This window comes from Zonotrichia albicollis, chromosome 5 (genome assembly GCF_047830755.1).
Source record: "Zonotrichia albicollis isolate bZonAlb1 chromosome 5, bZonAlb1.hap1, whole genome shotgun sequence".
NCBI lineage: Eukaryota > Metazoa > Chordata > Aves > Passeriformes > Passerellidae > Zonotrichia > Zonotrichia albicollis.
In genome coordinates, this window is record NC_133823.1 from 5,742,742 (window position 1) to 5,762,299 (window position 19,558).

The window sequence follows — 19,558 nt, forward strand, 5'->3', positions numbered from 1 at the left end:
AACTGCAGTGGGAGCATTGTGCCGTTACCCTCAACATCAGCAGAAACCTAAAATTAAACATTTCCACCTGTGGAACATTTAAACATAAAATTAAACATTTCCTATGGTCCATGGAGAATTGTGAATCCTGATGAAGTGTTTTGGTGACTCTGGAAATGAGATAAGTGAGGGGAGATAAGCTGTGTGTCCAAACACTGCCAGGATTTGGGAATGCATCTCTGGCAGGGGCTGTGAAAGGCAAAAGAAGCTCATTTTTCTACCCAGTCAGGTCCATATCCTTTTGAGGTGTTCTCTGAAAGAAATTCAAGGAAACATCTGGCCTTTGAAGTCTAGACACCATCCCTTGTAGAGTTTAGATCCTCAATCCCTACTGGCATTGAGCTGAGGGAGGAGATGGCTCTGTCATGCTGAGATGTGACCCAGGGGAGGAAAGGGAGTGTGGCCACTTCCCAGGACATCAGCTCAGGCCTTTCAGCTCCTTTTCACTCCCCAAATCCCTGTTGCTGTGCTGCCAAAGCCCATTGGGATGTTCTGAACCCCATTCCCAAATTCCTCAATCCAGGAGAAGAAGAGCTTGGGCTGATCTCTGTGTGAGTTGTTGTTATCCGGCAGGAGAAAAAGTTAATTTTCACCAATTAATGCCAATTCTTGCATGGGAGGCTGCCAGAAGAATATTTCCCCAGGTCTGACATGCCTGAAATATCCCCTGCTTTGGGAATATTTATTCCCAAATATATAAATCTTCCCTGTTCTGGGTGGCAACCATATCCAGCAGTGGCTGTGCCCAAGACTTGCTCATCTCTAGGTCTGACCTTTTCACTCATTGCAAAATATTGTTGGAGTTTCTGCTCCAATTTCAGCTCTTTTTGAGGATTTAGGACACTGGATAATAGAATTTAAACCTAAAAATGGGATGGTGTTGATGTATTGGTTTGCTGATGGTTGAACTGCTTTATTCTTTTCTAGTGTTCAGTGTTACCAGTAGCTTATCTTTGTTGATGTATTTTCCTTAAAGCTTCTTTTAAAAATATATCAGTGATTTTGATAAGAAGGATCTGTACTAAAAAAGATTTTTACTGTATTAAAAAAAAGAAAAAAAAAAAAAAAAAAGCAGAGGTGGAAAGGCTCTACATCACTGTGATTTCAAAAAATGACCTGGAATTGCTGGATTTTTCTTCCCCTGATCTTTGGTTCTGGCAGCTTTTTCTCACAGGGATATTTTTGCTTTCTCTGTTACATCTCCATTACTCCTGCCATCATTTTTCTAACCACAGACACAGCCCTAGATCCTTTCTCAGAAATGTGTTGTGGGGTGTTTGCCTGTTAAAAAACAACCTTGCATTGTGAACTAGTGGGAAATAACTGTTAAAGGGGTTTGGGGCTAAAATCTGATGACGCCAGATTATCTGATTAGGAAACAGAAAAGATTAAGAAAATATTCTGATTAGGAACAATTTTCATATAAAGAGACCAAGAGAAAAATGCTTTTTTATTATTAAATTACATATTTTATTTCTATTGTCACCATGCAGTTTTACAGCCCTGGCTTGCTGCTGACGAGGTATTGAAGTCCCAAAGGGTCTTTTCACCCTTCTCCCGACACTTTTCCACCACACCATGAGGATGTTGTGTCCTGAGCTGGCTCTGAGAGCCAACACAGCTGCAGTTCTTACCCCAAGAGCTGTTTGAGGTGTTTCCCCATGGAGTATTTTCCAGGAAGGCCATGCCCAGGTCAGGAGGCAGGGCTGGGTGAGCCTGGGTGCTCCCCAAGGTGCTGAGCCTTCAAAACAAGCCCTCAGAAGGAAGATTTCTGAGAAACATCCCTCCGCTTCCACGCAGGATCTGTTCTTGCTCGGGGCTGTTGGCATTTTGATGTCTCTTGAAGATGCAGCAGAGAAATGGCTCTTGAGGAGTGACAGCACCAAACTCTGATTAATGTCTCCAAGGAGAGTCAACCAGAATGATTTCCTTTGAGCTGCCTCCATTTCCATATGTAGCCCAGACTTTGCTTGACAATGCTGTAGAAATGTGATGCTTGGAAAAAAAGCACTGCTTGTTATCAGGAATATTTCCCCTTCAGCCTTTAAGGAGAGATGAAAAAAACCCTCCCAAAGCTCTCCATAAAAGATCCTGGAATGTTAATTCTTAAATTAACAGGTTGAACACTCTCCCACGCCACCCCTACCTGAGGGTTTAAATTCTCATTTAGGAGACCTGCACACGGCCTGGGGACGGGAAGGAGCATGGAAATGTGAAGTTAAAAGACTGGTGGAAACCACAGGTTTCACACTCTTCACCTCTAATTGCTTCTAATTTACCACAGAACCACATAATATCCTGAGCTGGAAGAAACCCACCAGGATCATTGATCCAGCTCCTGTCCCTGCACAGAGTCCCAACAATCCCACACTGGGCACTCCTGGGAGTGTTGTCCAAACTCTCCTGGGGCTCTGGCAGATTTGGGGCTGTGCCCATTCCCTGGAGAGCCTGGGGGCACCCTCTGGATGAGGAACCTTTCTCTGAAATCCAACCTAAACTTCTCCTGGGACTGCTCCAGATGTTTCCTGGGGTTCTGTCACTGTCACAGAGAGCAGAGATCAGAGCTGTCCCTACTCCGGAGGAGCTTTAGACCCCTCGGTCTCCTCTTCTCCAGGCTAAACCAACCAAGAGGCCTCAACCACTCGCTTCCCCTTTAAACCATTCACCATTTTCACCTTTGGACATTCTCTGACAGTTTCGTATCCTCTTTTTTTGTGGCACTGTTCTGGATTGCCAAGCAAATTGTATTCTGTTTGCCATCTGCATGGCAGTTGCCTTCTGTTCATTGGGCAGTTTTCCTTATCTCTTCCACAATCACTCCTCCCTCGGGAGAGGACACCTGCTGATAACAGCCACTGAATGTCACTGCATGGCTGATAAGAACTGCAGCATCCCATTGGGAGATGTGAGCCCAGAGGGAGGAGCCAAGAATTGCTACCTGGATATAATCTGGAGATCCTGGAACACCAGCACGGCTTTCTCCACTGGATTTGCAGAGGAACAACAGCTGCCTCTTCCATTGGATCTAAAGAGGGAGAGACTGCACCTTTCTCCAGGATCCCTGGTCCAGCAGAACCAGCCCTGACACTGCAGGAGGGCTGCAGCCACAATTCCAATGGGACTGCTGCCACCACCCTGGCCCACAGGGTGTCAGGTTGAGTTCTGAATCTGTCAGAATTGTTTTAGTTTACTGCATTGTTTTTTTATATTTTTATTTTCTTCCCTAGTAAATAACTGTTATTCCTGCTGCCATATTTTTGCCTGAGAGCCCCTTAATTTAAAATTTATAGCAATTTAGAGGGGGAGGGGTTTACATTTTCCATTTCAGGGGAGGCTCCCTTAGCAGACCTCTGTCTTTCCAAACCAAGACAGGCACCAATTCCTGAGGGGTGGCTGCAGTTCATATGGACAAGTTCACCCCAGCACACAGCAGCAGCTTTGTCCTGGGAGTGGAATGACTGAGGCATTCCCAGTCTGGAAGTGCACAGAGCCATTGAGATTGTCTGCACTGAGCAGAGAAATCCCAGCTCTGAGCAGAGCCCTCCGGAGCCGCGCTCACGATTTACAAGCTCACGGCTGCGTTGTCACACACTGTCACCAAGTGTCTGGCACTTGGCCACTCTCTGCCTCCCTCTTCTCCTAATTGCTGAGTTAACAGACCACTGATCATGCTCAAAGGGTCAGAAGTGTGAGGCTGAGAGTGGGAAAGAAGCTGGAGAAGTGGCTCCAAAAAAGGCAGCTTTTATCATCACGCAGAGGGAGTTAATTTTCATTGTCTTGAGCAAGAGCTGGGAGTTTCCAGCCACCCCCAAGCACAGCACACGCTGCAGCCTGTAAAGATTTTGCTTTTTTTAATTGCTAGAGCAGCTCTTTGCTACGTAGTGCAGCAGCAGAGTCCTGCTGCTGCTGTCCAAGGTCCGTGTACTTGGTGGGAGGAGCAGGAAAACACCCGGCGTGTGTTGGCTGCCCGGATCTGAGCCTGGAAATAGCCTGGGATTAGTGGTGAAAAAATGCTGGGAGAAGGGTGAAAAGATCCTTTAAGACTTCAAGACCTTGTCAGCATAAAACCAGAATCTGCACGGTGGCAATAGAAATAAAATATGTAATTTGAATTAAGAGCAAATAGCATGGAGCGTGTGAAACAGTAAAAATGTATAAAAATAATAAATAAATAAATAAATAGTCTGCCTCCCTTGGAGGGGTGGATTGAGCACTGGGATGCTGAAACACAGCAGAGTTGGCACAGAAATCCTGGGAGCTTCTAGAGAAGCTGTGGTGGTGGGAACATCTCCTGCCTCTGACAGAGACCATCTCCAGGATGGGTTTTTTGTGCCCACCCTGGTGATGTTTTTGTCCAGCATCCACAGGATGTGGAGCTCACCTGTATTTGTGTCATCCTCCCTCAGGCTGGCCCTGGTGGGAGTTTAGGCTGCAGAGAGAGCTCCTGTCCCACCTCCTGGGACACCAAGCCACGATGCAGCTCCACCTTGGAGAATCCCAGAATGGTTTGTGTGGGAAGGGACCTTAAAATTTACCCAGTTTACACTTGCTTGTGAATGAGGGAGGTCCAGCTCTTCACACATTAAAGTATTTGTATAATATAATTTTTTAACTCCTGCTATCTTCTGAAATTGTGTGTTCTACATGGAAGATTTTGTCATTAAAAAAAAAAAGTGAATTGCCAGAGCAGGGCTGTCTGCTTCCTTCCCTGGATGCCAGTACTGAGAAGGGCTGGAAAAATTTCTTGGAAGTGCTCAAGGCCAGGTTGGATGAGACTTGGAACAACTTGCTCTAATGGAAAGTGTCCCTGCCTGTGGCAGGGGATGATCTTTAAGGTCTCTCCAACTTAAATTGTTCTGTGATTCTATGAAATACCCATTTTTTACCTTAATATGATGATTTTAAAGCACTGACCTGCCTGCCTGTTCATCTGGTGGTGTTGGGGTTTTGTTTAAACTCCATCTCAGAGCAATGCACAAGACAGAGAAAAGGAATAGTCAGGCTATTGTACAGTGAATCTGAAAAATTTCCAGATTAAAATGGCAATAAAGTAAAGAATAAAGTTCATTTCTTACCTGAGGACACAGGTGGAAAGTGTCTTGTGACTCCCTTTCAGTTTTATTGACACAAGACTCAAAACAGCAGGAGCTTTTTTCACATGGCAGATCAGAGATCTGTAAATCATCTTGCCAAAAAATTCTGGATGATAGATGGAGTGGGAAATTAGACAGATCATCCAAATCCTAAAATACTGAAGTTGGAAGGGCAGCCTGGAGGCTTCTGAATCTGTGCCATGCTCAAAGCAAAGTCAGGTTCAGAGGCAGGTCAGGTTCTGGGAGCTCAGGTTTGAATTTGGCCAAATCCCCCTCAGTTGCCACCATCAGCCTTCTGCTTGCCAAGCTCAGCAGTGCTCATGGTGTGGGGTTATCCAATTCCAGATGAAAGATTGGGCATTCCCTGTGGAAAACCACTGACCCCTGCACAGAAATCATGGATAAACAAAGAATTTCCTGAACTAAATATGGTTTGATGCATTCAAAGGGTGGGAAGGCACATGATCCAGGCTGTCCTTGTCCTAATAATTTTCCTAAAGTGCCTCCTATTGTTGGAAGAGGAATTGTGGGTTGAACAGATTTTTATTTCAAGAGGAAGAATGTGGCAAAGGGTTGCAAGATCATAACTGGGCTGGAGACGGTGAACAGGGCTGATCACTCCTTCTCCTTCTTGAGACAGGGATCAGCCAGAGCCTAAAGATGGTTTAAAAGGTGGTGTAAAAGGGGGAAGGGAGACACTTCACCTAAAAAGTGATTAAACTGTGGAACTCGTTACTTCGGGATAACAGAGTGGGGAAAAATTAAACAGAGGGGAAGGACAGCAGGTGTTGGAGGTTATTAAACATTGCAAGAGCCCTGCTGGCTCAGCTGAGCCTTTAAGTGGTGGGACAGGGAAGGATTCCATATATTTTTGTTGATTTGGCTCTGTAAGAATCCAGGTCTGTGCTCCAGGTTGGATCAGCTTCCAGTCTGGTTGAGGTTCCTTTGTCCCAGCAGATGGAGGAGGTGGCAGCATCCCTGAGGAGATGAGGAACAGGATGCCTTGCTGAGCTGTCCCTGCACATCTCCAGATCTGCCTGTTAATCCATGAAGTGCTGGGCTCAAAGTGGGGAGATCAGATTTTTTGGGGAGAAAACCAGTATTTTACTCCTTGGGCTTTACCTCTCTTGCCTGGCTTTGCTCAGTCATTATCAAAACCCTACAAACCCCCACAGAGGGTTTCTCAAAACTGCCTTTTCTCCCCAGATCGCCCTGCCTGCATTCCTGCATTTCCCCTGCACAGGGAGCAGAATAAAAAGCTGACTTGAGACCTCATTTAATGCCTGAATTAGTTCAATTTTCTCTGCCCAAGGCTCCTCATTTTTTTCCACTGTCTTGCTGTTGGCCTGCTGGGAATCTCTCATTGTCCACAAAAGTTTCTCTCGTGCTCCTAAATTGATGATTTTTTCCCTGAGCTCAAATTTTTGCCTAAATATGGACTCTTTCAGGGCTAATTTCTCTTCATAGTTTGCTTAGGCACACGTGTGTGTGCGCTAAAATCAGTTTCAAAATGGCTCAGATTTATTTTTAAGCCGGGGTGGGTTTTTTTTTGCAGATGCCAAAAGCATTGATTCCTGTCTGATTAAAAAAAAAATAAAACCCACGGAGTATTTTCAGCATGATTTAGTGGCTCATCTACAAGGATCTTGACTGGCTTAGCTAAATTGTTGGTGCTCACTCGTGTGTGGAAAAGGCCCTGGTGTCTTTGGATGCACATTATTTTATTTAACCCAAACACAATTTAATCTTGGGGAGTTAAAAAGCTAGAGTTGAGGCTGATGTCTCAAAGCTTGAGTCAATCACTTCTGGGAAAAGCAACCTACCTCATTATTTTTTGGAGCAAAATGTTTTAGTGGAGCTGTCGTCTTTAAATAATTTTGGATGCAAACTTCTGACATTGTTTGTGGGAAGAAAGCTTTCCTTTTAAATTTTTTCCTTCATATTTTTCATTTTAAACTGTAGAAGCATTTGTCAGGTAAGCCTTGAGTGCAACAAAACATTCAATTCCAAGTCAAGGCAAGCACTGATTTTTTTTTGAGACAAACAAAACCATTTTGCTCGATTATTTGCTTAGAAGAAGTTTGGGGTTTGGATCATCCAGAATCCTATTCTTTCTTTTACTTTTTAAATTCTGGAAGAACCCTCAAACCAGAAAAAACAGCTATTTGTATAATTTCACTTAAAAAGTGAAACACTGCTTCATAGCTCTGTTGCAGAATAGGAGTGACAAAAATGCCATCACAATAAGGACGTTTAGAGGAATTAAACAACATTATGATTTTTAAGACAGTTAAAAAAACCCCAGCACAGAAAATAAGTGAAATAATGACCTTAGGCACAGCAATAAATACACTGCAACAGCACAACCAGATCCTGTTGTGTGCTGGATGTGAAATGAGCTGTCTTGGGGCTCTCCACGCTGCCAAGACAGCCTGAATTAGCAGCTGGTCAGTTTTCGTGCAGACAGCTCTGTCAGAAGGGCAGGGAAGGAGCTGAGGGAGGAAAGTGGAGCCTGCAGGATCTTCGTGCCCCCCTGGCAGGACAGAAGCTGTGACAGCTGCTGCTGAGATGTTGTGGCAGAGGAGATGCTGGCCTGGAGTGGTTTTTTGGGAGAAAAAGAGGTTGGTTTTGTGAAGCAGGTCCTGAGATGGACAGTCAGAGTGTGCCCTACAGACATGGTGTGTGGGACTCCAGTTCAGTCCTTTAGGATCATTCCTGATTAGGTTCTCCTTCAAATCTCTGCTCTGTCTTAAAGCATCTCCCTCTGGAGACAGCAGACAGCCTCCCCTGCTCCTCTGTGCAATTCTGAGTCCATCTGTGAGGACAGGAGCTCGGGGAACATCTGGGCACATTGCAGTGTCCAACCTCACAGTCCCTCAGGACATTCCCAGTGGGCTCGAGCCACTTCCCCCGCTGTCACCCACCCATCCAAACTGGAAATCTCACTGGGCATCCTGAGGAAAAGCAGCTCTAAAATGAGACAGGGGAGAAATGGCTGCTGAGAAGAGGCCAAATGAGAACACAAAACACATCCCAGGAGAAATACTGATTGCTAAGCCAAGCCCTGCCAGCAGTCAGCCAGGACATCCAACAGCCAGATCGGATATGGATGAAGGCCTCAGAGTTCCTGGTGGTGTCAGAGGTGGGACTGCACCACTCATGCCAGATAAAGCAAATCTGGAGTAAAAAGAGCACTACAAACAACTTTTCCTGAGCTTCTGAGCAGTCTGGCTTTGACAAAAAACCCCAGAGATGTTCAGCTAGGACTGGAGCAGGCATCAACTACCTTGGAATTGCCCAAGGCCTGGATGGACAGGGCTTGGGGCAACTTGGGATAGTGAAAAGAGTCCCTGCCCATGGTTTTAAAGATGATTTTTAAGGTTCTTTCCAACACAAACCACACTGGGATTTTATGATATTATGATCAAACAGGCAAAGGTTTGTGTGGCTGCAAATTTGACACTACAAGGCTGATAATGAGGAAAGACAACTGCAGGAAAGGAAAGCAACTCCCACTACCACAAAAAAAGTGAAGAGACACTTTGGAGTCAGAGGGACCAAAGATTCTACACCAAAATAAGGAAACCAAACATTTTTTTTCTTTTTTCTTTTTTTTTTTTAAGAAAAAGATAACATCATTCAGTGTATTTTTTCAAGCTTGCTGGACATCATACCGAAATACCGTAAAGCTGTCAGGGAAATTATATGGTTTTTTTTCTGTTGTCAACCAAAGCGTGCTTTTATGGAGTCAATTAGCCACAAATGATGAACACACGTCACTTGTCTGGGAATGAATTACAGTACAACCCAATAAACACATCTGGCTTTGCTCTCTGATCATTGCCCTGATGAGCAGGAGGCGTCAAACTTCCCTATCTAACCATGAAGGAAACTCCGTGTTCGTTTGTGTTTCACCCTCCAAATTCATCTCCTCCAAGTGCTGCAGTGCTACAGTGTGGGGGGAACGGGGGCATTGGTATTTCTGCTCTGACGTGCAAACCTGGACGTGAGCTCAGGGTGTGAAATGCAATTACCTCGGGAAAAGGGCTCGGATAAGCTGGGATGGCACAGAGGGCTTGGGTGTACAACGGAGCTGCTGTCAGATTCCACAGAGAAGTGCAGCCAGTGTTGTCTTTACACAGGATTTTGTGTGCCCTCCACAGACCTTAGAGCCCTTTTTGAAGGTGGAGAGCCACAGTCTTATCAAGTTTTTAGAGTTTTTTTTCGTTTGGTTGGTTGGCTGGGAGGATTTCTTTTCTTTTCCTTTTTTTGTTTTTAAACTTTTATAACAGATGGGTAAACTGAGGCACAGAAAGGTGGTGTGACTGGCCCACAGTCATTGGTAGACCTTGAACTCCCCAGGTCTTGCTCCCACCTGGGACAGAGTGAGAAGGAAGGGCTGTTCCCAAAGTTCCCTCCACTTGTTCCCAGGGTGAGGGGAAGGACCATCACCCTCAGCGGCAATGTCTGGTGGGGCTGGACAGCTCCTGCAAGCCCCTGGGAGGCCAGGGAAGCGAGGGCATGGAGAGGCAGGAGGTCAGGCACTACAGGATGCACTCGTGCCTCTCCGTGGCTTTCAGGGCCTCGTGCATGCTGGCGGCCGAGAGCCTCCTGTTGATGTTCCTGTACCTGCAGCGCAGCAGGTTCCAGAAAGTAGTCCTCAAATCCCTGTTGAAGAAGGCGTAGATGAGGGGGTTGATGAGGGAGTTGGTGTAACCCAGCCAGAGCAGAGTCCTCTCCAGCCTCAGGGGCATGCAGCTGCAGCGGATGCCGCAGATGAACGGCCGCGCCGTGGACATCAGGAAGAAGGGCAGCCAGCAGAACGTGAAGGCCCCCACAATGATGCCGAGGGTCCTGGCGGCTTTCTGCTCCCTCTTGAAGATGGAAATGTTCTTGCGGTCCTGGCGGAGCAGCTTGGAGAGCGTGGCACACTCCTCGGCGGCCTTGGTGCGGCGAGAGCTGTGGTGGGCGCGGGCGGAGGCCTCGAGGCAGTAGACGCCCTCATCCTCGTAGTGCTTGGGGAAGTTCATGAAGCGGTGCTTCTCGGCGCTCACCTTGGCCGCCTGGTAGATGCGGCTGTACATCACCAGCATGACGGCCATGGGGATGTAGAAGGCCACCCCCGTGGAGTAGACGGTGTAGCCAAAGTCCTGGCTGATGAGGCATACCCGCTCCACCGTCACGTTCTGAGCCCAGCCGAAGAGCGGAGGGAGGGTGATGGAGGCCGACAGGAGCCACACAATGAAGACCATCTTGGCCATCAGCTTCCCGTTCTGCCTCACGGGGTAGGTCAGAGGCCGCGTGATGCCCAGGTACCTGCGGGGAGGAGAAGGAGTTGTCAGGGGTTAGGGGTGGGTGCTCTGAGGTGGTTTTCACTCCCTCTGAGGTGGTTTTCACTCCCTCTGAGGTGGTTTTCACCACCCCAGGTCTTGCCCCACCTGGGACAGAGTGAGAAGGAAAGGCTGTTCCCAAAGTTCCCTCCACTTGTTCCCAGGGTGAGGGAAAGGACCATCACCCTCAGTGGTAATGTCTGGTGGGGCTGGACAGTTTCTACCAGCCCCTGGAAGGAACTGTCAAGCTGTGAGGTAATTTTGGCCCTCAAAGGGGGCAAGAAATGAATCCACCAAATGAAAATCTCCACAGGCATGGGATCTCTTGACTAAACACCACAATTTATTCCTCACTTTCTTGCGATCATCCCACATGTGGAATCACAGAATTGTTTGGGTTGGAAAGACCTTAAAGACTATCCCATTCCAACCCCATGCCATGAGCAGAGACACCTTCCACTATCCCAGGTTGCTCCAAGCCCTGTCTAACCTGGCCTTGGACACTTCCAGGGATGGGTATTCATAACACGAGGTGTCATTGAACTGCTGAGTGCAGTCTGAACTGTGCATGATCTCCTGGGGAATAAAAATACTTTAAAAAGCCTGGTTTTCAGGAATAAAAAATGACTTAAGAATTTTTATTTTTCCACCAGAACTACTCTGCCCAGAGAACATGCAACAGCTTCCAGCCATGGCATGTAACTCGCTCCAAAGTGTTGCCCTTCCCAAGGAGACACCCAGGAGTGGGCTGGGTGATGCTCAGAGTGATGTGCCAAAAGACTGATTTCAGATGAAAGGAATAACTCCTAGCAGTGCTTAATGGGAAGTGGGAAGCACTGCAGCCTTCTCTTATTTGTTGGTGAAGAAATACAACCTGCAGCTGGGATGGCCCTGGGAGACCAAGAAATAATCTTGCCTTTGGGGAAGATTTAAAGATGTGTCTGGATAAGCCCTGCAAGCAAAGTTGGAGAGTGGACAATGTTGTCTGGGGACAGTTTTGGGGCCCCTCACAACAAGAAAGCCATTCAGGGGATGAGGAGTGTAATAGAGCTGGGGAAGGGTCTGGAGCAGCAGGAATGGCTGAGGGAGCTGGGAAGGGGCTCAGCCTGGAGCAAAGGAGGCTCAGGGAGGACCCTGTGGCTCTGCACACCTCCCTGACAGTTGTTGAACTCTGGAAACTCAAATAGGAATGACCCAAGCAGATGGAGCCATCTGCTTGCTTGCACAGCCAGGAGTTGCCAAAGTGATGGAGTCCAGCTCGCCCTCAAGGGGAAAATGAGTGGAATTTGGAGTAAGAGATCCCAAAACCACCTGGTGACCCACAGATCCCCCAGTCCCGACCACTGGCGTTAGGAGTTACCTTGTTATTTTGCCTGAAAGGAGCTGGAGGCTGCACCCACCATCAGCTCCTGGTGGTGCCTGGGGTGTAAACGTGAACTATCCTGACTTTTATTGGAGACATTTGTGTGATAAAGAAATTGTGTCAGCTGTGAGTAAATTAGAATTGTAAAGCAATAAATCAAGGGGGGAGTTGGCTGCTGTCAGCCAACATTCCCCCTGGAAAACATCTGCCTGCTACTCAGCTCCAATCAATCCTGCAAAAACCTCGAGCCACTCATATGGATTTCTGTTCTGTTACAGCCTTTTTGATTCCAATCTCCTGCTGCCAGGAATTTTTAGGCAGGAACACATCACCTCTTAGCTTGTTCTTGGATGAAAGGTGTCATTCCAGAGGGGCAGTGAGAGCAGCAGCTCTATGAGTACTTTTTGCTAAAAGCTGAACAAAAAATTGAAAAATATCTGTGGAGAATTTTACGTCTGCTGTGTAATTTTTTCTCTGACAGTCAGTCTTAGTGTGTTAGGAGATTTTCTCTTCCCTGAATATTTCACTTTTCCAGATCATCCCTCAAGATTAGAAGATGGAAATAAAATATATTAAAAAAATCTAATTTCTCCTCCCCTCCTGACTGCTAAATCAATTGAGAGACTAAATTCTTCTCCCCTGCCTCCCTGATAAAATTATTTTGAATTCATTCACTGAGTTGTTCTGTCCTTATTTTCCTTTGTATTCTTTTTTTGGACACTTCCAGGGATGTGAAGTGAGCTGGCCTTGGTGACAAGAATCAACCGAAATTCTCTATGTTTGGAGAATTCCAGGATGGTTTGGGTTGAATGGAACCTTCAAGATTATCCATTTCCAATGCCCTGCCATGTGCAGGGACACCTTCCACTATCCCAGGTGGCTCCAACCCCATCCCACCTGGCCTTGGACATTGCAGGGATGGAGCATCCACAGCTTCCCTGGGCGCCCCAATCCCTCCCAATGGAGCCAAGCTGGGAGAAAACCCCGCTCTGCTCCTGCAATTCCCAAATTAACACCCCAAAAATCACCCCTCTGGATATCCAAGCCAAGAACTTCACCAAAAAATCCGTGCTGTGTTGTGTGTCACCCTCTCTTACGCTATTACCAGGTTTCTGTGGAAGCTGATCCGCCTGGGATTTGCTGAAACTTCAAGGAATTTACGAGGGAAGCGCTCAGTGACGCGGTTTAACGAGCAGGCAAAGCTGACACATTTCATCCGCTGCTGCTGGGGGAAACGGGGCCGTTTTCAGGTCTTTGTAATAATTCTGAAACGAGCAGGGAGCCCTCAAAATAGGGCAGCGTTTACAGGAGGTGAGGTGGCGCTGGCAGACAGTGGAATTTGAGTGGAATTCTCTCCTTTTGAAATTTTTTTAGCTTTTCTCTGTGTGTGTGTTGTGCTGTTAATCAAGTTTAGGGTAGCCAGGTAGCAAAAGGCAATTCCTAGGATTTGCAGGCGCTCAGTGTGGATTTGCAGGGCAGCCATTCATGCCAGCTGCAATAAATTCCTGCCACATCCCTGATCCTGCAGATCCTTTGGCTGTGGGATGGGAGATCTTCCCCAGGCTGGGCTGCACCAGCAAACCCCACAGATGAACCAGTTCAGAGTGTTTGTTCTACATTCAGTGGGGATAATGGAATGGGTTGGGTTGGGTTGGGAGGGACCTTAAATCCCATCCAGTTCCACTCCAGGGGCAGGGACACCTTCCACTGTCCCAGGCTGCTCAAAGCCCTGTCCAACCTGGCCTTGGACACTTCCAGGGATCCAGGGGCAGCCACAGCTGCTCTGGGCATCCTGTACCAAGGTCTCATCACCCTCACAGGGAACAATTCTTTCCCAATACCCCATCTATCCCTGCCCTTGTCGTGCCTTTACATTTTCCCTCTGTGCCTTCCCTGTAGGCCCCCTTCAATTTTTGGATCATTATGCCAGGGATTAAATAATAAAAACAACCCAAACCTCCCTGAGGTGCCCCTTTCTCCATCCTGCAGCTGGTGAACTGGGAAAAGATGAATCTGCACTCACACAGGGGGACCAATGAGCCCAGAATTAGGGCTCAGAATTAGGGTTTCCTCAACCCCATTGTTTCACAATTCCTCTGCAGCCAAAATGAGCTCATTCTCTGATTTCCAAGTTGATGCCATTCCTGCCCCATCCTGCTGAAGGAGAAGAGCAAATAAAAGGCAGCTGGAGGCTGCTGAAGTGCCCTAAGTCAGAGCTGGTGCAGCATCCCAGGGATCCATCCCAGATACAGAGCAGGGATCTACCCAGCCTGGGCAACATTTGGATGAAGGACATGGGAAAGGCAATCCAGCAAAATGCTCTGCAGTTTTCATCCCACTGACTTTGGGGTGACATCCTTTTACTGAGGGTGACCCCAATTTGGAGCATAAAATCTGATTTTGGGTGGAAAATACTTGCCAGGGAAAGGGGAGAGCCCCAGCAGAGCTGCCTGGGAAATGGATGGAGAGTTTTTTTCTCCACCAGGGATGCCAGAAGTGATGTGTGGGCTTTGGGGAGCTCCTTTTGTCAGCTTCTTGGCATTTTTATGGAGAGTTTTATCAAAGCTGAGCAGCCAAAAGAGGGGATTTTTTTTTTGTTGGTGGTGGTTTGTTTTTGGTTTGTGACATTAAAAAATCTGCAACATTGGCAGGCTTTTACATAAGGAAAATATAAGAGGGAGATGGATGTTTCCAGCATTTTTCTTTTCTGATTTCAAAGGAAATCAATCAAATCTCGCTTCAGACAAGATTAGTTCTACCAGCTTCAATCGAGAGGCTTTTAGGAAGCCCTCAGCATTAATAATCAATAACAGCAGCCTACATTTTAATAGTCCTCATCATCCTGGGCAAAGCAAGTAGCTTTTCCATCTAAGCTAAGCAAAATATTGAGGACACTTCAGCCATCAATAAAAGCAGGGTCTCCTCCTTGGCAGGGACAGGCCTGACAGTGCTGACCAAGTTGGATTCAGGACAGAACAGAGGAAATATTTCTATTTCTGAGAAATACCAAAGGTTTTCATCTTCTTCCTCACAGGGCAGGAGGAAGAGCTGGTCCCCATCTCTGGGGGAGGTTTGGGTTGTGCCTCGCTGAGATAACAATTTAATGTCTTTTAGAGCAGGTTTTTCAGGCATTCTGCAAGCTCAGCTCTCGTTGTGCTTTTGGGTTTTGGTTGCATCAGCACAGAAACTGAGAATTGTGATTTTGGAGATGTTTCCATCAAGAGTCAAATGAAAAATCCTGCCTGTTCCAGGCTCAGGGGGGAAGTGGAGCTCCAGGCATGATCCTGGATCCTCAGTCCACCTCCACACACTGCCTGAGGATGCTGGGCGGGTGTGGAGCAGTGATGCTGCACAGGATGCTGGAGACACTGCCCTGGGATGGTTCACACAACTCCCAGCCCATTCCAGGGGATCCTTGAGTTCCCTCCTCCTCTGATATGCACCAGAGGACATCCCAATAATTCCCATTCCCTCCTCAAGCCCCAGCACAGACTGACCCTACAAGCCCCCTCCACCTGCACTTGTCCTTCCTCCCACCCAGATCTGGGTGGGCACAGCTGGGGCGATGGTCCAGTCCCTTCCCTCTGCTCAATCCTTGCTGGTTTTCTCCTTTCCCAGCTGGAAATATTCCAGGCAGTTGCCCTGTAACCACTCAACTTCCCCATCAGGCCCGTGGTGTGGTGAGGACGAAATTCTGGGAGAAAACTGATCATGGTGCAGTTCCTGTGCCAACACATGAGGGACAAGCCCAGGCCAGAAAATTCAGGCTCTTTGACAAACTCTTGGGACGCAGCATTTCCCTCCCTCCTTCCCAGGAAGGACAAAGTGACACCAAACTCAGGATGGTGTCCTTGGATAGGGATCTGCTCCCTGGAGATGTGGTGGAGGAGTGGAATCCACGGCAAGGATTTTTTGGGGAAAGATCTCTCCTGTTTGTGCATGTGTTAGGAAAAGTCTTGCTCCAAAGAATGAGATTGGTTGGTTGGGAAAGGAGGGGAAGGAAAGAGGAAAAATAGGGAAGGGAAGAAGGAGGAAAGAAAAAGGAAAGGGAAAAGGATTGCATGTATCGGGGTTCTGGGGACTTGGGATCGGGTGGGGAGAGTTGTTGACATGCTTGGCCAAGAAGAAGTGGAAGGGGAAAGGGAAAAAGAGAAAAGGAAAAAAGGGAAAAGGGAAAAAGGGGAAAGGGAAGGGAAGGCAAGGCAAAAGGAAAAGAAAGGAGAAAAGAAAGGAGAAGGAGAAGGAGAAGGAGAAGGAGAAGGAGAAGGAGAAGGAGAAGGAGAAGGAGAAGGAAAAGGAAAAGGAAAAGGAAAAGGAAAAGGAAAAGGAAAAGGAAAAGGAAAAGGAAAAGGAAAAGGAAAAGGAAAAGGAAAAGGAAAAGGAGCATTTCAAGCAAAGCCAGTCTGGTTAGTGTGTAGCCACTTCCCTGCTCCTCACCCACCGGGAGGAAGCACTGACACATTTAATTCCTATTTAATTCCTGCATTCCATCCCTTCCCTCTCACAGAGTCAGACTCCTGCCAGCTCTGAGCACACCTGCTATTTTTTTTTCCCAGCCAGAAATTTATTAAAATAAAGCAAATTCAGCAGAAGAGCTGAACCTCCCTGTGGCCTGGCAGGGTTTTTTCTGTCACCAGCAGCTCTGAGCTGCCCAGGGCTGTGGATCTGCATCTCCCAGGGGAGCAGTGCCTGGTGGGGATGAAGGCTTTGGAGCAGGACTCTCTGCTGTCTTTCCTGGGGGGGATGTCAAGCAGCAGCCGGATCCTCTCTGTCCTTTCTGCTTTGTCACCCGCTGTCACACCTGCAGAGGTGACCGGGGAGGTGGCACAGCTGTGAGGGCACATCTCAGACGTGGGATGTGTTCCTTCCCTGAGCTGCGGCTCCCAGAGCAGCCCAGCCCAGCCCAGCCCAGCCCAGAGCGACCCCCGGGCAGGCAGCGCACGTCAGCCCCGGCCCCCGGCTCGGCAGCGCCATGGCCCCGCTGACGCAGCTGCTAAAATTAGAGCCACCAAGGTGCTGACTTGGCCAAGCCTGGCCACTCTGCCAGGCAGGCTCTGCCTTTCCCTCCCAGCTCCAGGTGTGGGAGGTGAAGCCAGCAAATCCTCACAAATGCGCTCACTGAGCTAAACCGGGGGGTTTGGGATCTTGGGATGGGGTGTGGGGAGCTGCTGATATCCTTAGCTAAGGCGTGAGTCCAGGGAGCAGCACAGAATCCCACAGGATTGGCTGCCCTGGAGCCTGGATTTCCAAAGTGCATCTGGGGTTGTTTTTTTGATTTCTTGAATGGTTTCATGGCCCAGGCACCTTCCATGGAGAAGGTCAGGTGCTGCTTCTCAGGAACAATGAGAAGCAGCTGCCAAAAGGGGGAAGACTGAGGAAGTAACTTAGGGAAGCAACTTGAGAAAACACCCTGAGAAACCCAGCTCTTCCAAAGGGAGCACTGAACTCCCACAGGAAACCCTCACCTCCTGCAAAAAACACCTCCAGGAGCACTGACCTGACCAGGAACACCATCCCAGCAGCTCCCAACACCCCAAATACCAGATCCCACCTGAGCCCAGGGCACCAACCTGCCCCTGCCTCACCTGTCCACGCTGATGATGCACAAGGTCATGATGGAGGCGGTGCAGCACATCACGTCCATGGCGATGAAGACGTTGCAGAAGACCTTCCCAAAGAGCCACTCTCCCCCCACCAGGTCCGTGATGGTGACAAAGGGCATGACAGCAAAGGCCACCGACAGGTCGGCGGCGGCCAGGGACACCACCAGGTAGTTGGAGGGCTGCCGGAGCTTCTTGACGATGCACACGGAGATGATGACCAGCCCGTTGCCGGCGATGGTGGTGAGGATGATGATGGAGAGCACGGCCCCGATGACGACCTTCTCGGTGTCCCCATAGAGCAGGATCTCCTCGCCGCAGTCGGTGCCGTTGTTGGTGAGGTTGGAGGGCGGCAGCTCGGGCTCGGCTGGGGCGGGAGGTTCCTCAGTCATGAATGGATTCGGGAGCGCTTCCCGAGCCGGCCGCTGCTGCTCTGCGCTCTCCACCAGCAGAAGGTGCTGCTCCAGAAACCTCCTGGGGCTGGCCCTCAGCAGCATGCTCCGAGCTCGCCACCAGCGCTCCCCCAGCAGTGACACCTCCAGTGACAAACCAGAACATCTCGTCACAAAACAGGGCGAAGAAAATCCAATATCCCCTCATCCTCTCGCCCACCGTCACCACCCCCCTCCACCCTTCCGAGCTCTTGCTGCGGCTGCATCTCACGTGCCCGGCAGGAAGCCGCTTCCCAAGTCTCCTTAAGGACACGCATTTTCCCGGGGGATGCTTGGAGGCAGCCGCTCTCCGCTTGGGAAGCAGCACCAAGGGCTCCCTGCAACATCTCCCCGCTCATCCATGTGCTGTTCCAGCAGCGAGAACGGCTCGTGGATCCCTGTGTGCTCCCTGCCGAGCTGTGCCTGCTGCTGTGGCACTTCTCCTCTGCATCCATACATTTAATCCCTTGCAGAGCCTCCTCTGTGCATGCGACACCACGAGCCACAGCACCAGCGTGGGCACAGCCCCCGCCCGCTGCATCCCCTGCCCGTGGCACACGCAAACTTCAAAGCCGGGACCGCAAATCCGCAAATCCCCGCTCCTGGCACGCAGTGGCCACGCTCGAGCTGTCGGTAGCCACGGGAGAGGATCGGTGGCATGCAGCACACCCAGGGTACCACGCACAGCCCAGGCATCCCAGCTCGCTCCCGGAGCCTGAGCATCAGCACCACCTCCGAGAGCCGCGCTCCCACCCCCGGCATCCCACCCCTGCCATCCACAAGGAAACTTCAGGGCAAGGATCACCCCTGGATGCTCCGAGCATCGTGCATAAACCCGCATCCTCTTTTTTTTAATTGTTATTGTTGTGTTGTTTCTAACCCCATTTCCCCCTTGAAGTTTTGTTTCAATCCCAGCCGGATTGCGGACCCTTCCTCCCCTTTTGCAGCGTCCCCCGGGGGGATCCCGGAGTTACCTGTGCCGAGGGGGTGAGACATCCTCCAGGCGAGCCCCTGCGAGCTCCGGGCGGGCGAGGAAGCAAAGAGCCACCCCCGGAGCATCCTTCTCCCCTCCCCGCCTCGCCGGTCCCTCCTACCGCCCTCCCCTCGCCTCTGCCGGGCAGGGACCCAGATGGTCCCCGGCTCCCTCCTCGGAGCCCCAGGGAGGAGCAAAGAGCGGGCGGGGGGGTCCGGGCTGGGTCCCGCAGCGATGGGAGGGAGCGGGTGAGGATCTGGAGGGAAAGGCTGGAAGTTGAGGAGATGCCTTGGAGCGCGGAGAGGCAGGAGAAGCAGCGTGGAAGGCAGCAAGGAGGGCAGGCATGGGGAAAGGCGCCTTTCCTCGAGATTTTTTTAAAGGATTATTTTACAGGATACATTTTTTACAGTATTTTTACGTGATTTTTCCTTCGCTCCGGGCATTTTTTCAGCCCTCCTGGGTTGTCCTCCGCGTTCCTTCAGCTCCACTCTGAAAGGAGCTGCAAACAGCCAAGGAGAAGCAGATCTTTGAAGATGAGCCTTTCCTAATCCTAGGAAAACTGATTTTTTAAAAAACCCAAAAAACGGGGCAGAACATGGAGAGATCCACATGCACTTCCCTCCCCTCCATGGGGACTTCGGAGCTGGGATCACTCTGATATTTCCACCCAGGGCATCAATGTCGGTCACACTTTGCTCCTCCTGGGGTGGAAGATGCGGGGCAGAGCCA

The 19,558-nt window shown here is 49.2% G+C and overlaps 1 protein-coding gene across 2 annotated transcripts; it reads right to left on the reverse strand.

Moving 5' to 3' along the window:
- Positions 1-8,794: 8,794 nt before the first annotated feature.
- Positions 8,795-19,225, reverse strand: LOC102071557 (5-hydroxytryptamine receptor 7). Of its 2 annotated transcripts, none has more exons than XM_005495265.4 (3): positions 18,831-19,225; positions 17,411-17,961; positions 8,795-10,448 (listed from the first exon to the last, which is right to left on the reverse strand). In XM_005495265.4, exons 2-3 carry the CDS (start codon positions 17,920-17,922, stop codon positions 9,677-9,679), a joined length of 1,284 nt encoding a protein of 427 aa, XP_005495322.1. In that variant the 5' UTR covers positions 17,923-17,961; positions 18,831-19,225; the 3' UTR covers positions 8,795-9,676. The 2 variants fall into 2 exon arrangements, with proteins under 2 accessions (XP_005495322.1, XP_026653916.1); XM_026798115.2 differs by lacking the exon at positions 18,831-19,225 and adding an exon at positions 18,089-18,574.
- Positions 19,226-19,558: the final 333 nt, after the last annotated feature.

Bases quoted from the DNA above. Each gene is read 5' to 3' on its own strand.
- LOC102071557 (XM_005495265.4), bottom strand. From the start codon at position 17,922: ATGCTGCTGAGGGCCAGCCCCAGGAGGTTTCTGGAGCAGCACCTTCTG. The intron at 10,449-17,410 runs GTGAGGCAGGGG...TCCTCCCCGCAG, and splicing joins TGCATCATCAGCGTGGACAG to GTACCTGGGCATCACGCGGC.